The sequence below is a fragment of the Engystomops pustulosus genome, chromosome 9, assembly GCF_040894005.1.
Source record: "Engystomops pustulosus chromosome 9, aEngPut4.maternal, whole genome shotgun sequence".
Lineage (NCBI taxonomy): Eukaryota > Metazoa > Chordata > Amphibia > Anura > Leptodactylidae > Engystomops > Engystomops pustulosus.
The window spans coordinates 29,980,225-29,996,026 of record NC_092419.1 but is presented as its reverse complement, the minus strand read 5'-3'; the positions used below and the strand labels follow the sequence as shown (position 1 = coordinate 29,996,026).

The 15,802-nt window shown below is 45.2% G+C and overlaps 2 protein-coding genes across 4 annotated transcripts in view; one reads left to right on the top strand and one right to left on the bottom strand.

The window, feature by feature from the left end:
- Positions 1 to 6,871, bottom strand: part of VAMP7 (vesicle associated membrane protein 7) — a 25,185-nt gene extending 18,314 nt beyond the window's left edge. The window contains exons 1-2 of one of the 3 annotated variants that reach the window (XM_072125963.1): positions 6,770 to 6,871; positions 4,537 to 4,612 (exon numbers count right to left, since the gene is read on the bottom strand). In XM_072125963.1, the coding sequence (XP_071982064.1) occupies positions 4,537 to 4,580 (44 nt within the window). In that variant the 5' untranslated portion in view covers positions 4,581 to 4,612; positions 6,770 to 6,871. The other 2 variants (XM_072125964.1, XM_072125965.1) reach the window with 2 other exon arrangements.
- LOC140078108 (DNA-directed RNA polymerases I and III subunit RPAC2) lies at positions 6,788 to 15,802 on the top strand. The gene is made up of 5 exons (XM_072125966.1): positions 6,788 to 6,946; positions 10,681 to 10,778; positions 12,842 to 12,918; positions 14,146 to 14,228; positions 15,656 to 15,802. Exons 1-5 carry the CDS (start codon positions 6,908 to 6,910, stop codon positions 15,701 to 15,703), a joined length of 345 nt encoding a protein of 114 aa, XP_071982067.1. The 5' UTR covers positions 6,788 to 6,907; the 3' UTR covers positions 15,704 to 15,802.

The window sequence follows — 15,802 nt, the reverse complement described above, 5'->3', positions numbered from 1 at the left end:
AGGGGGCCCTTATGGTTTCCCATATGAGAAGACTATTACTATACACCATACATTATAGTCTGGGGTCTGGCACAGACTTTGCACTGGGGCCCACCAGCTTCTAGTTACGCCACTGACACTGACCACAAACAATGGACTTTGATGTGCATAAGTGCTCGATATTAGTGACCACCAGGACGGGAGCCAATGCCCACAGAGGAGTGGCACTGCCCAGATACTGGCATCCCGCTATACTCGGGTTATTTCCCCAATATTTGCAGCCACTGTCAACTGAAATTCTGTAACCATGTCCCTTGTGGTACCCTAAAGCTGACAGAGGAGACCAGACGTGGGGGATTCTGGGCCGAACTTCAGTAAATCCGGACACAGAGGGGAAAAAACTTCACTTTGTTTTCTAAATTATGCAGATTTCCCCCTTTCTGCTGCCTGGTGACGGGCGGCATCCTGTAAATAAGGCAGCAGCTATATAAGGTAGACTCGGTTACCAAAATAATCCGATACACGAACTAAATATCCATTGGTCGTTGCGTCAACGCGACCACGGTAGTCATTGCTCAAAGCGACCGATATAATCATGTAGGGAACATAAACACTGACTCCGATTGCTTGATGTGGGCAATGCCGGCGGTTAGACCTAGTCACGCTTGTCCGGTAAACTATCGGGGGTATTCATCGCTATGTATATGCGATATATGGTAGAATGCAGATCATATAGGACGTGGTGGTGGCTGCCCACATCTCTGACTACATCTAAAAATGCAATTTCCTGTTGTTTCAAAACTCCCTCCTGTACACAAGTCACATGAGGCTGCAGCCTGTGCCCTCATTACCACATCCCCCCATCACAGGGACACTGTGCCCCCCATTCCTGCACCCACCCCCCTTTGTCACCCCATAATGGTGTGCTCCATCCCCCCCTGTCCCCGTACCTGGAATGGCTCAGGCTGTAGAGCGCAGATAGAGTCAGGGCGTTATTACATGCCAGGACCCTGCAGCTGCTTCCTCCCCGCACTCAGCACGGATCACGCTGACTTCCGCAGGTGACTCTTTGTCACAGTGAAGCATCATGGGAGATGTAGTTCTGGCCGGTGATTGAGTCCTCCTGGCAGTGTGTGGAGCAACAAGTGCGGGCGGCGCCGGCGCATTACATGCAGTGTATACGGGAGGACACGTGCTGCCTTCAAGAGGAGAAAACTGGACGAATTCTGCTTCGAACAAAACTAACTCCCAAAATCTTATTTATTTTTGCAGCAGAAGAACTTTTGTAATTGTTGCAGCCTCATAGGTGATAATGCGGCATAGGTTACACTGCATCCACGTTACTGCAGGGACATCTGCTGCAGATTATTACCCCGCACCTGCCCCTTACCCCATTCCCACACAGTACACTCCCGCCCTAGTGCCCTCCATGAGCCCTCCATCACATTATGTCACCCAGGTCCCTGTTACATTGCAGCCTCTGATAATGTGCCCTCCAGCAGCTCCCCCAATTATTTTGCCTCGCCCATTTTTGCCCTCCTCCTGCAACTTCCCCCCTTATTTTGCCCCAACCCCCCAGACACTTCCCCTCCTATTTTGCCCTCCAGCAGCTCCCCATTTTATTATGCTCTCCTCCAGCTGCTCCCCCTCTTAAACCCCCCTTTTGTCTATCCACGTTCCTCCGCATCAGCTACACACAGTAGAGGCCAGGGCCCGCCAACTGCTGCATGGAAATATTACCTGTATATTCTTAGGCAGTGTTTACACAATGCAGGCCCGGCGCCAGCACCCGGGGTGCTGAAGGGGGGGGGGGCTACAGTTTGAAGAGGAGATGCTGAGTATCAATATATGTCAAGAAAGGCTACATCTACTGACTGCATGTGTGCAGAAGATCTTATCAGAACTTTACACGATGATGATAAATGTAAGATCAGTGGGAGCTGACGGCATATATCCCAACGGCCTGTTTTTTGGGCGCTGTCCCGGGCGGTTGGGAGAATGTCCCAGGCTGCCCAGGGTTGTCTCGCCTCTTGGTCCTACTCACTAGAGCTGTAGAACAGGTACCAGGAGGCGTCTATAGCAGAGATGTGTGAAGGCCGACTACTCCCCTGGTGGCCCCTCCCCCCTACTCCATCATATCAGAGCTGTTGGGACTGGAGAGGAGGAAGCAGGATTGCAGGGGAACGAGGCAAAGGTAAGTAGCAAAGTATTTTTGGTTTGTTTAATACCTGGGAACAGGGGAGTACAGGAGGCCACTATATAAGAGGAGACGGAGGACAGAAGACCGCCATATGAAAGGAGATGGAGGAGGACAGGAGGCCACTATATAAGAGGAGACGGAGGACAGAAGACTGCCATATGAAAGGAGATGGAGGAGGACAGGAGGCCACTATATAAGGGGAGATGAAGGACAGGAGGCCACTATATGAGGGGAGATGGAGGAAAGGAGGCCACTATATGAGGGGAGATGGAGGACAGGAGGCCACTATATGAGGGGAGATGGAGGACAGGAGGCCACTATATGAGGGGAGATGGAGAACAGGAGGCCACTATATGAGGGGAGATGGAGGACAGGAGGCCACTATATGAGGGGAGATGGAGGACAGGAGGCCACTATATAAGGGGAGATGGAGGACAGGAGGCCACTATATAAGGGGAGATGGAGGACAGGAGGCCACTATATGAGGGGAGATGGAGGACAGAAGATCGCCTTATGAAAGGAGATGGAGGAGGCTAGGAGGCCACAAAAGTAAAGGGAGGATACAATTATAGAGGGGTATTAAATATTTCTGAGTTGCATTAGGTGGTGGCCATTCTACTATGTGTATCATTAACCCCTTAACGCTCTGCGCCGTAGCTCTACGGCGCAGAGGTATAAGGGATGTATGAAGAGGGCTCACGAGCTGAGTCCTCTTCATACAAAGGTGGGGGTTTTTGCAAAATGCATAAAACCCCCACCGCTAATAACCGCGGTCGGTGCTAGCACCGATCGCGGCTATTAACCCCCCCGTTGCCGCCGGCAAAGTCGCCGGCGGCATTTAAAAGACGGCGGCGCGCGGGCGCCGCCATCTTTTTTTCGATCGCCACGCCCCCGAACGTCATCGGGGGGCGGCGATCAGTTGCCATGGTAGCCTCGTGTCTTCTTTTGACACGAGGCTATCTGGCAGCTGCAGATTCGTTACAATGAGCCAGTGGCTCATTGTAATGAATGTGCTGCAAAAATGCCATATATTGCAATACAGAAGTATTGCAGTATATGGTAGCAGCGATCTGACCATCTAGGGTTAATGTACCCTAGATGGTCTAAAAGATAGTGAAAAAAAAAATTAAAAAAAAAGTTTAAAAAATAAAAAAAATTAATAAAATATTAAAAGTTCAAATCACCCCCCTTTCCCTAGAACGGATATAAAACATAATAAACAGTAAAAATCACAAACATATTAGGTATCGCCGCGTCCCAAAATGCCCGATCTATCAAAATATAAAAACGGTTACGGCCGGCGGTGACCTCCGAGGCGGGAAATGGCGCCCAAATGTCCGAAATGCGACTTTTACACCTTTTTACATAACATAAAAAATGAAATAAAAAATGATCAAAATATCGCACAGACCTCAAAATGGAAGCAATGAAAACATCGCCTCATTTCGCAAAAAATGACACCTCACACATCTCCGTGCGCCAAAGTATGAAAAAGTTATTAGCGTCAGAAGATGGCAAAAATTTTTTTTTCTTTTTTGTACACATTCGTTTAATTTTTGAAAATGTATTAAAACACAAATAAAACCTATATAAATTTGGTATCACCGCGATCGCACCGAACCAAAGAATAAAGTAGGCGTGTTATTTGGAGCGAAGAGTGAAAGTCGTAAAAACTGAGCCCACAAGAACGTGACGCACGTGACGTTTTTTTTCAATTTTTCCACATTTGGAATTTTTTTTCAGCTACGCAGTACACGGCATGTTAAAATAAATAACATCTCGGGAAAGTAAAATTTGTTACGCACAAAATAAGCCCTCACACGGGTCTGTACACGTAAAAATGAAAAAGTTATGGATTTTTGAAGTTGGAGAGCGAGAAATCGGCCGAAAAACCCTGCGTCCTTAAGGGGTTAAGGTTGATATTATACTATGTTTGGGGGTGGGACAAGGGGTGGACACTGGGTGTGGTTTCTGAAAAAGGGAGGGGCTTTTTGTCTCTATTTCTCAAGCCCAAGAGTTGGGAGGTATGTGACTGATCCCTAGATCCGCTGTGAATACCTGACAACTTTTTTAAAAATTATCAAGCCACTATTTTCGAGAGGATCCTGGCAGATGCAGACATGTACCCGGATTTACAATAAATGGTCCCAACAAACCATCATACAGCTCTGTAAACAGAAAAATAAAACATTTCCAGCTTTTGGGAGGAGGGGATTAAAAGACGTAAATTTGAATATACAAGTACAAGGTAAAGTAGAGAAGGACAAATTGTGCAAATAAATGTCACATACTAAAGTGTAAAGCAATAGTAAAGCTAACAGAACAAATACAAAGTATTAGATTATACAAAACCTTCTTCGATTTCTGGCAAGAGCTTTTGTTCTTCACTGCTGTTTGGCATGACTGCAGCCAATCACGGACCTCACTGGAGCCCTAAACAGAACACATCAACATCACATTGTTATAAAAGAAGGCAGCATTACTATTTGTAACGTAGATAAACAAAATAATGGATTTCAATTGGAAAAATTCTGTTAAAGGAGTTTGCCCATGAAAGAAAATTTCAATCCCCTAGTGATGTTTACACAATAAAGATCATTTTTAACCCCTTAGCTCCCATCACTCAGTGATGATCGGTGTAAGATTCCAGGGTGTTGGCGGGGACTCTCTAAACAGACACTTCATGATTCCTCTGTGCTATGAGATGCTGTGTGCTGAGATTATCAGGGTACAGGTTTATCTACACTTTCATTTAGCTTCTGAACATTGAACTAGTATTTGACACATATAAAAAGAGAGATGAGGCAGATCAGAGATGAGAGATGATTAGATCCATGAGATGCATATAACACATGACATTCTCCCCTCTGCTATCACAGCCATCACATACTGTCAGATCTGATGTGCCTTCCTGTGCCCTGGATAAAGACCTTATCTGTCTGTAGCCTTACTCTCCTCACACTGTTGCTTGTATTGATGGGAATTACGGCTCTTCCTAGTGAGCTGGCTCGTTAAGCTCCGCTTACTAAGAAGAGTCGGCTCTTCTGGCTTCTGAACGTCTCCCTATTAAATATATAGTAGGGAGCTGCAGGCCAGTCAATCACCCACACCAGTCCACCTTTAACCCGATTGTATCAAGTTAAAGGGGGTGTGGTGAACCAGTTAGGGGCGGGGTTAAGTGAGCCATCGGCTCCCGTCGTTCGCGTGCAAGCCGTCTCGTTCGCGAACGGCACATCACTAGTTGCTTGCCGGCAGGAAGTCAGTGAGTGTGTGTGAATTCGTCCTGGAATGAAAGGGTGAGGGCTATGGTGCAGAGAGCGTCAGACAGAATAGCAAGATGTCTGCTGACCCTCCAGGGTCTAGTCCAGGGGCAACCACAGTAAAGTACACCAGGACTGATAGAGACAGGTCGGACTTATATCTGTGGAATTCTGTTTTTTTGTTAATAACAGTGAATTAGATATTGTGTTATTTTGTTATCATGAGTATTATTATTATTATTATTATATTATTATTAGATACAGATAAAGATCCAGTGCTCGCCTATTTTTGAACTGCTTGTATGTCCAGGTCTGTAGCTCACAGAACTATAAGTCTGATGAGATTTTTATCTTGAATATGACATAACTAGCGTGTTTCTATGTACTATAGAACCAGATTGGAGCTTCTGGCGTGACACTATCCCTGCAGCCACTAAACCTGCCTAATCACATGTAAAAATGGGATGAGAAGAGTCGTATTTGCGGGATATTTTTATTTATAGGTACACAGGGGAGATTTCACATAAAAGAGGGAATTCTAAGGCTGGTGCCACAGGTACCGCTTTGTCTGCGTTTGAAAACGCAAACGTAGACAAAGCCGCACCCACCGGTGTTTAATGCAAAACACCGGTGGCTCTTTCCCGATCGCAGGCGTTTCCATAGAAACGCCAATGCGATCGGGCCGTTCAAATGCAGACAAAGCGGAGCGTTTGGCACCGGCCTCAGACTATTAGGCCGCGGTCACACGTACCGCTAGGCGTCCGTTCATAACGCGACGCTAGTGCACAGGGTTCCTCTGCCCGAACGATAAGCCGAACGCATGCGTTTCTCTGGGCCAAGGGCTGCCCCCGTGCGCTAACATTGTGTTATGTACACAACCCTAGGGTAATGTGTGTCCGTGGCCCAAAGGTGAAGGGGGTTTGAGCTAAACCAGCAAAGTTAGGTACACACCCTAAGTTTACGGTCCAGGTCCACACTGATGTGACTTTGGGCATGTTTATGTGTGGCGAGCATGTGGCTGTGTTCACACATTCAGTTTTTGCAGCCAAAACCAGGTGAGGATCACAATGTGTAATCACATATCACAAGTGCTACTCCTTCTCTTTATTCTATTCACTCCTTTCTACGACATCAAAAACTGCACCTGAGCAACTGAAGGTGTGAATGCACTCCTAGTGTTTTTACATAGCTATGTATAGTATATTTGTACAGAACTCCTTCCTTCATGAACTGGGAAAATAAAAATCATAAATCTACAAAGTGATAAGAAAGTCAACTGATCCGTCCTAATCCTTGTCCAGATACCTGATATTTGGGGTCTAGTACCTACCCCGATCAGCGCATACAAACTGTCACCTGATCTACTCTGAAGTTAGACTACAACTCCCGTCACTCCCTCGGGCCAGGTGACGTAATCACCGCGCGACGCGCTGATGACGCACACAGTAGGCGCCGCGAATTGGAAAGCATGGCTGCGGGAGCGGAGAAGAAGCCGGTGCTGGAGATGGTATGATGTGTGCGGGGTGTCATGGAGAGGCCGGGGGTGGTGTAACCCTGGCCGGGAGTGGTGTAACCCTGGCCGGGAGTGATATGCGAGGCCAGGCTCAGGACATGCTGTCTCCACAGCGGAGCTTACCATGCTCGCATGTATGAGGATGGGACGTTTAGCGCATGCGCGGTGTGCAGCTAGTACCTGCTCAGGTGTGTGGAGATCACATGGACCAGCCACAAGCAACTGTTTAATCCCATTACTGGATTATGTGGACCGCCCTGAGCTCCATAGAGCACTGGTTATGGTGGGGGTTGTCAGAGAAAGCAAATGATCTTATAAATGTGCACAAAGGTTCTGTTATACTCATCCTTTATAGTGGACATCAATGCAGATGTCACCTGCCAATTTCAGCAAACAATTGACCAACAGCCAGCCAGCCCCCTCCCCTGGATTTTTGGGGGACGTTACTATAAAACCTGCTTCTCTGTGTGTACAGGTTTTTGTATGTAGATATCCATTTGCTATGTCCATCTTTCCCCCAGTGAGTCAGGATATTCCCACTTTCCCGTGTGTGTGTGTATATGTTTATATAATAATTCCTTACGCAGTGCTGCACAGTGCTCGACAAATCGGTCTCTGCCCCCAATGTGGCTCACAATCTAATCAACCCACCAGTGTGTTGGCGTGTGGGAGGAAACCCACACAAACACGGAGAGAACATACAAAATCTTTGCAGATGTTGACCCTGGGACTTGAACCCAGGACCCCAGCGCTGCAAGGCTGTAGTGCTAACCACTAAGCCACATGCATAAATCGGAGCAGGCATCCCCTAAATCTGATCACGTTCAGTCTCAGGAAACCATAGAACAGTTTTAGAAGTATAGATCCCAGCATGTCTACAGTCAGTTGCCCACAGTTGTGGAACTGTACAATTAGGTAATTTTGGTCTGAAGCCATCCTAGTTAGGTCCGCTTTATACATCTCTCAGCTTCTTCCGTGAAAAACTGGCCTAGTGCGGTCAGTTTTCTCACCCGTCGATGCCCAAGTTTCACACACAACTCTGATCATAGAAGTGCATGCAGTGATTTTCTTGGATAAGATTGGGTCAAAGGACTGCAAGAAACGTCGGTCTACTGCACAGCAGAGTTCTGTTTGAGTATTGTCTTATATATTCTCAGCCTTCTCTTGTACAAAAAAACTTTTTGGGGCAACAGCAAATGTTCCATGCTGTTGTGATGTTGCAGCCGTTAAAAAAATTTAAAGGACACCTGTCATCAGGTCTCTGTCACTAGTCCTGTCACTACTACCTGGAGCAACTCACAAGGATCCCATCACAGCCTTTATCTAGGCATTTCATACATTATTCATTGTAAAATCATCTATTTTTTATCATGTAAATGAGGCTGGTCACATGGTCAGAGGCAGTGATGTCACCCCTGTTACCTCTCCCCTCTCCTCCCCCTGCTCATGTCTGTGTGTAGTGTATAGTAAAGCATGGCTAGTGTGTGCTGTATCTGCTGACATGCTGCATCCTCCTATACACAGAGACACAGACATCAGCTACACATGACTCTGACATGTTCTGCTGTAACATGGCTGCCTGGAGCTGCTGTATCTCTCCTAAACACACACACACATACACACACAGGCTGCAGGGGGCGTGGCCACCAGCACCAGGAAGCACATCATTATACAGCCTCACATCATTATACAGGCTGTCAGTCATGCACTGGGGGTGTGGCTGTGCCTCCCACTCATGAATAGAGTGGACAGCTTGAATATGCTAATGCTTCATTGGACATTTCACAGGTCATTTGCATACAGCTTTAGGACCTCATTGCTTAGGTTTACAGGCATGTAGAGGGACAATGAAGTGATAGAGGCAATGCTCTCTAATGGCAGTTTATGAAAATCTATTTAGTTTAGGGGGGTTATTTTGCATGACGGGTTCTCTTTAAGCATTTTTTAATGGATGAGGGATTGTGACCGAATTCGCCTAATTATGCAACACTGGGCACTCCCAGGGTCATTCTTGCCTGTGAATCTGACTATACGAATTAATAGTTCCCGCAGTCTCATCAGTTCTTAGCTTTACATTATGAACAACTGAACCGGCCGCAGGTAACTCTGGAGGTGTCAATGTTACTACTGTAATCTAATAAGGATACATTCGTATTTAAAGAGAACCCGTCATGCAAAATAACCCCCCTAAACTAAATATATTTTCATAAACTGCCATTAGAGAGCATTGCCTCTATCCCTTCATTGTCCCTCTACATGCCTGTAAACCTAAGCAATGAGGTCCTAAAGCTGTATGCAAACGACCTGTGAAATGTCCAATGAAGCATTAGCATATTCAAGCTGTCCACTCTATTCATGAGTGGGAGGCACAGCCACACCCCCAGTGCATGACTGACAGTCTGTGTAATGATGTGAGGCTGTATAATGATGTGCTTGCTGGTGGCCATTCCCCCTGCAGCCTGTGTATGCATGTGTGTGTGTTTAGGAGAGATACAGCAGCTCCAGGCAGCCATGTTACAGCAGAACATGTCAGATTCATGTGTAGCTGATGTCTGTGTCTCTCACCTGTATATTAGAAGGATGCAGCATGTCAGCAGATGCAGCACACACACTAGCCATGCTTTACTATACATTACACACAGACATGAGCAGGGGGAGGAGAGGGGAGGGGTAACAGGGGTGACATCACTGCCTCTGACCATGTGACCAGCCTCATTTACATGATAAATAGATGATTTTACAATGAATGTATGAAATAACTAGATAAAGGCTGGGATGGGATCCTTGTGAGCTGCTCCAACAGGTAGAGGTGACAGGACTAGTGACACAGACCTGATGACAGGTGTCCTTTAAAGGTTTTTTTTTTTCCTGGGGACCAAGTTAGGCAGCTCCATACTGATGAATGGAGCAGAATGGACTTGTGTGGCCATCTGCTCATCTCTGGGAGCCACGAGGGGTCCAACAGAGATTCCTTGCACCCCCCTGTTCTCATGATCTGTCGGGGTCCCATCACTGAGAACCCCACCGGTCACCAAATTAGGCCCTATCCACAGGATAGAGCCTGACTTTTTTCCAGGGGAAATTCCTTTAAAGAGGAACGGTCAGGACAATTTGGGACACTAAGCCAACTACAAGTCCGTATGGGCTTGTGGTTTAGGGTTCTTAAATTGGCCCTGTATGAGGGCTGTACATGTAGAATATGTAAAAATTTTTATATGTAAAAACTTTTATGCCTATGTAGATGTGAGTCTGATGAGGTGTATCGGACTCTCATCTGAACATCCTGTGCCGACCCCTTCTCCTGAGATGTGGCAAGTGAAGCTGATATTAAGGGCCCGTTTGTACGTGCAGCGCTTGCACAGTGAAGCTGGGGTGTAATACGCCCGATTCATTCAGCACAGGCACTGAAGGGAGCAAAGAAGGAGGGGAGTATAAAGGTTTTGTTTGTTTTTTTTTGTTTTTTTTTTAATATACCCCTGCTTAAAAAGAAATCAGACATGGTGATTTGGGATACTATTCCACTGGTCCATGGGGACCTGTGGGTGTGCAAAATCGCCCTGACAGGTTCCCTTTAAAGGATAATATGTGGTTTTGATCATGCTGTGGTACTGTACAGTTAGGTTTGACACCGGTCACTAGGTGGCGCCAGATATCAGTATATATAATGACTCTGAAAACACTCTACCATGTGACATTCTAATATATTCTTTTTTCCCCCCTCTCTTTAGGTCCAGGCTAGTGGGACAGATGAGTCCTGTGTGACCTTTGTGTTACATGAGGAAGATCACACGTTGGGTAATGCTCTACGTTACATGGTCATGAAGAAGTAAGTAGACAAACTCCAGTACATGACATTTTCTACTATGTTACTCAAACTAATGGCTGGGTAACTTCAAAGGAAATGTACCATCAAAAATCCATCATGATAATCCAAGGGAACCTACGCAATCACTGTGTGGTAAACCCTTATATTTATCAGTGTCCTCCTTCCTTCTAAAACCAACTTGTATCATTTATTCTTTAGAGCCTGAAGGGCATCTTTGAGTACTACTAAAGCCCCTTAGATTCAATGACTGTTACATTTTCTCCCCCCTATGCCTTGCTCAGTCAGCACTCTTTCCCAAATCCCTCTGCCTAATGGGGAAGCATCTCTGTGGTACAGCTTCACATGCTGTTACACTGTCTCCTCTCTGCCCCTTCAGAACTTCCCCTGCCTGATTTATTTCCCTGCAGCAGAGGAAGTTTTCTGGGAATCTGCAGCCACAGGTCTTTAGTGACACACCTAGGAGCCCTTCAGACTCATTAGCATAATTATGAAAGTTGGTTTTAGAAGGAAGGAGGCCGTGAATAACAAATATAAGTAGATTCCCACAGTCACAGTTCCTGGATCTATGAGTAATGTCCCTGGTTTATCATGATGGGTTTTGAGCTAGTTATAGGAAAATTTGTTATGACTTTGAAACAATTTATCATATTTAGGTGATTTTCAGGTCTTTTCATCTTTTGACTTTGATAGGGCTAAGTAATTGTAAAATCCCATACATAACATCATTGTAGTGACTACAACCCTCAACATAAGTAAATCTGCTTTTAAGAAATTTAACGCTTTAGGTGTGGTTTAGCCTCTTGGCCATGAGGGACTGCAGTCAGTAAAAACGCTCCATGTGCTGAAGGGATTTTCTGATCTGAACCACTGAACAATGAAATAATAATAATAATAATCTTTAAATCATATTCTGTAGCACTTTACAAATAATAGAGGACATGTATACTGTACATGAAATAATTCATATGGAACAATAGGAGTGAGGGGCCTGCTTGCAAGAGCTTACAGTCTATGAGGATGAGGGGGTGACAAAAGAGCTTACAGTCTATGAGGATGAGGAGGTGACACAAGAGCTTACAGTCTATGAGGATGAGGGGGTGACACAAGAGCTTACAGTCTATGAGGATAAGGGGGTGACACAAGAGCTTACAGTCTATGAGGATGAGGGGGTGACACAAGAGCTTACAGTCTATGAGGATGAGGGGGTGACACAAGAGATTACAGTCTATGAGGATGAGGGGGGCACACAAGAGCTTACAGTCTATGAGGATGAGGAGGTGACACAAGAGCTTACAGTCTATGAGGATGAAGGGGTGACACAAGAGCTTACAGTCTATGAGGATGAAGGGGTGACACAAGAGCTTACAGTCTATGAGGATGAGGGGGTGACACAAGAGCTTACAGTCTATGAGGATGAGGAGTGACACAAGAGCTTACAGTCTATGAGGATGAGGAGATGACAAAAGAGCTTGCAGTCTATGAGGATGAGGAGGGGCCTTAGAATTTGTAAATTGTTTGGACAAACACCAGCTTATGAGCTGGTGCCAGAAGCCTGACATAGTAGAGCGACTATTACACAGTTTTGCAGGATGGGGCATATAGTGTCCAGACATGTGGGAGAACTGTTCTAGGTTTGGCTCTGTACAATCGCTTAACAAAATTGTATGAGGTGTAAATGGGTATTATAGGTGTGTTTCAGGAGTCTGGTGTTATCATACTCACTGCCTGCTAAATCTTGTAAGGTTGTAATTCTACAGGCTGTGGTTATGGCAACCCACTAGTTTAGGGTTCATATCATGGCCCTAGCATGCTACTTGCAAAATGTTACTCTAAGGAGTCACCTTCACTACATTGTAGACAGAGTAACGTCTTCTCCTTACCACGGGTAGGGACCTACATTTTCATGATCTTTAAGTCCGACCACACTAATCCACAACATGGGTTCAGGGATTGGTTGGGGAGAAAACCCTTAAAAATAACTGGCCAAAATGCAGTATTGTCCCCGAATGCAGGGTTTATAGACTAGCAGTGATTTATGAATCTTCTATTCTTTGTGCTTTCAGCCCAGAAGTAGAGTTCTGCGGATACAGCATCACACACCCTTCAGAAAGCAAGATCAATTTCCGCGTCCAGACACGAAGTATGTATTTATTTAGCCTCAAGATGACTGTGCTCTGTGTAAGGATTAGTTTTCTTTATTGGTGGCAGAGATCTGTTCTTCTGCGGTCTGACTTTTCCCACCCCTACTGTTAAACTGGCTGAAGTGATCAACTAAGCTGTGTCATCTATGGATGGCTCCTACTATGTTACACAAATAAATGGCTGCTTAGCTTTAAAGGAAGTCTAGTATCAAAAATCCATCATGATAAATTGGGGACAACTACTCATAGATCCAGACACGGTGACTTTGGTAATCTTCTTATATTTGTTATCCATGGCCTTTTAACTTTATGCTAATGACCTGGAAGGGCTCAAGGGGGCATTAACAGAGTCCCTGGATGCTGTACCTTCACAGGCTGTTACACAGTGGGAGGGGGAAGTGCTCCTGCATAGTATGAGATTACAGTAGGCCGAGATAGTGTAACAGCCTGTTTAGCTACAGCACAGAGCATCCCTGGTAACCCGCCCCAAGTGCCGTATGGCTCATTAGCATTATTGAAAAAGTTTTATTTTAGAAGAAAGGAAGGCCATGGATAAGAAGATTACCACAGCCACGGTGCCAGGATCTATGACAAAGTCTCCGGTTTATTTGATAGTGGATTTCCTTTACATGGCTGTGTTACTGTTACAAGTGATTCCGGCTCTTCATTGTTAACATTGCTACATACACCTGCACAGAAATTAAAGGAAACCTACCATTTCAAAATGGTCATTTTGACCTAAACATTCCTTTACTTTGGGGTGGGTAATCTGATGCTGGAGGTGGTCTTGATAAGGCACATAAATCCGCAGTTTCGCCCCAAAAATTCAAATCTATTTTTACACTAAGCAAATGACTCCATTGCTTGAAACTTCTCCCTCCCGAGACCCGGTGACGTCACAAGTTCTCAGGAAAGCACTGGCGCATGCACACTGTATCTTCATTACACACGGCTGCACTACAAAGCGGACGGCCGTACGTAATGAAGATACAGTGTGCATGTGCCAGTGCTTTCCGAGAGCTTCGTGAAGTCACTGGGAGGGTGTGGGGAGAAGTTTCAAGCATGCAAGGCAGGTGCATTGTTACGGTCGGGACCGAGCGCCGCCTGTCAGGCCCAGGAGCATCAATTGGTGGTGGTCGGGGGGGTCGTGGCTGCAATTATAAACGAGTGCAGACCAAATCTCCCTCCATTTCTTAAAATCACATTGTGTGATTGTTTTCCCTCAGATGGATTGCCTGCAGTGGAGCCTTTCAGGAAAGGACTGAATGACCTCATGGATGTCTGCCAGCATGTTCTCAACACATTTGAGGTACAGTTATCTGGATGAAAGGGGTAGATCTATGTTCTGTCTGCCATGTGTTCCTGGGTACACCCAGCTGGCACAATACAAGTCTTTACATGAAGATCGTAGGGCAGGCGCTTTCCAGACTTCCCAGTTTTGTACAAAAGATGATGCAGGTGAATTGGAAATATTTCAAAAACACTATAAAGGGGCAGAGTTTGGGGGCGGAAAGCTGAAGAAAATTCTAAACCTCCTCTGTTGACGAGCATCCCAACACCCCAGGTCCCACTGCATCCTTGTTGAGTACATCACGTTTTTTCAACAACATTTGAGATAAAACCTGACAACGTACAAATGTCTCCCGTGTGCTGTCAGGGTTTTTTTTTTTTTGTTTTTTTGAATCCATTAACTTCTAGGGAGGTCTGTGGTTTGCATGCATGGTCTACACATCTGTCAAAAAAACACAGACGTGTACAGAGACGTAGAAATCAACGGATAAGTATGTTATCCACAGAAAAAAACGGGTGTGTCCGTTGCATTAAAAAATGCAGGCACGTGATGTCCATGTGCAGTCACAGTCCGAACATCTGTGAAAAAACATAAAATGAGCCTGAGTCCCGTGTCATGGGTAGCAGTGTATAATCTGAGTCCGGGTAGATGTTAATCATGCCCCCTGATAAAATACCGAATATACACAAGTATAAGCTGAGTTTTCAGCACAAAAAATGCTTGAAAAAAAGTGCTTAAAAATCCTTACTTGGCTTATACTCGAGTCTATTACAAAAAAGTCTGTACTCTCCTTTCCAATGCGTGCCCCCAAATCAATATCCGGTTTGCTTTGCCTGCAGATTGGAGGCGCAGTGTCATGTATCAGCTCCTACCCGAGAAGAAATGATCTTCCCAGGGCTGGTTTGTGTCTGCCCTGGGCTGGTTTCATGCGTTAAATGACTTCCAGAGGAGGTTTCCCATTTCATATCTAAATCCGTGAAAATTGCTATAATTCTGCATATCAGCCTTGAAAGACCCGGACATTGCCTGGGAATATCTTTCCAGAGAAAATTCTGGCCCTTTAGGGTTTGGCTGTGCGTTGCAAAACTTTTTATCATAGGGACTATCTTGCCTGGTGAATTTGTGTGTGTTACTGCTACCCATTCAGTGATCACGTCGGGCGCCTTTCTTATAGCACAAGAAAAAAAACTTTCACAATGTTTTGTGACTTAAGAACAATCAAAAATTCATATGTATTCCCAAAAAGAAAATGCCCACAAGAAAGAAACCCATCTCACAATTATGTGAGAAACTGTTCTGGTTGTTAGGAAAAAAAAATGGAAATTCTATTATTTTTAAGATAATTGTGTTCAAAAAGATTAAAAACTTTTAGAAAACAATCTTTCACGTCTATTTTCCATGTGTAGCATCGTGTCCTAACCTCTTCTCCTTCTGTTGTCTTACAGACCAGTGTGAAACGATACAATGATGAAAAGGAGACGGCGATGGAGTGACGGCACAGCACTCTGTATATACCATGTTCTGTGTAATATATGTTTCTTAGCATTTTTTTTTTTCCAATCCCACTTGTAACATAAAGAAACTGATTTGTT

Excerpts from the sequence above, each read along its gene's own strand:
- LOC140078108 (XM_072125966.1), top strand. The coding sequence starts at position 6,908 with ATGGCTGCGGGAGCGGAGAAGAAGCCGGTGCTGGAGATG. Across the intron at positions 6,947-10,680 it reads AGAAGCCGGTGCTGGAGATG|GTCCAGGCTAGTGGGACAGA; the intron begins GTATGATGTGTG and ends CCCTCTCTTTAG. Across the intron at positions 14,229-15,655 it reads ATGTTCTCAACACATTTGAG|ACCAGTGTGAAACGATACAA; the intron begins GTACAGTTATCT and ends GTTGTCTTACAG.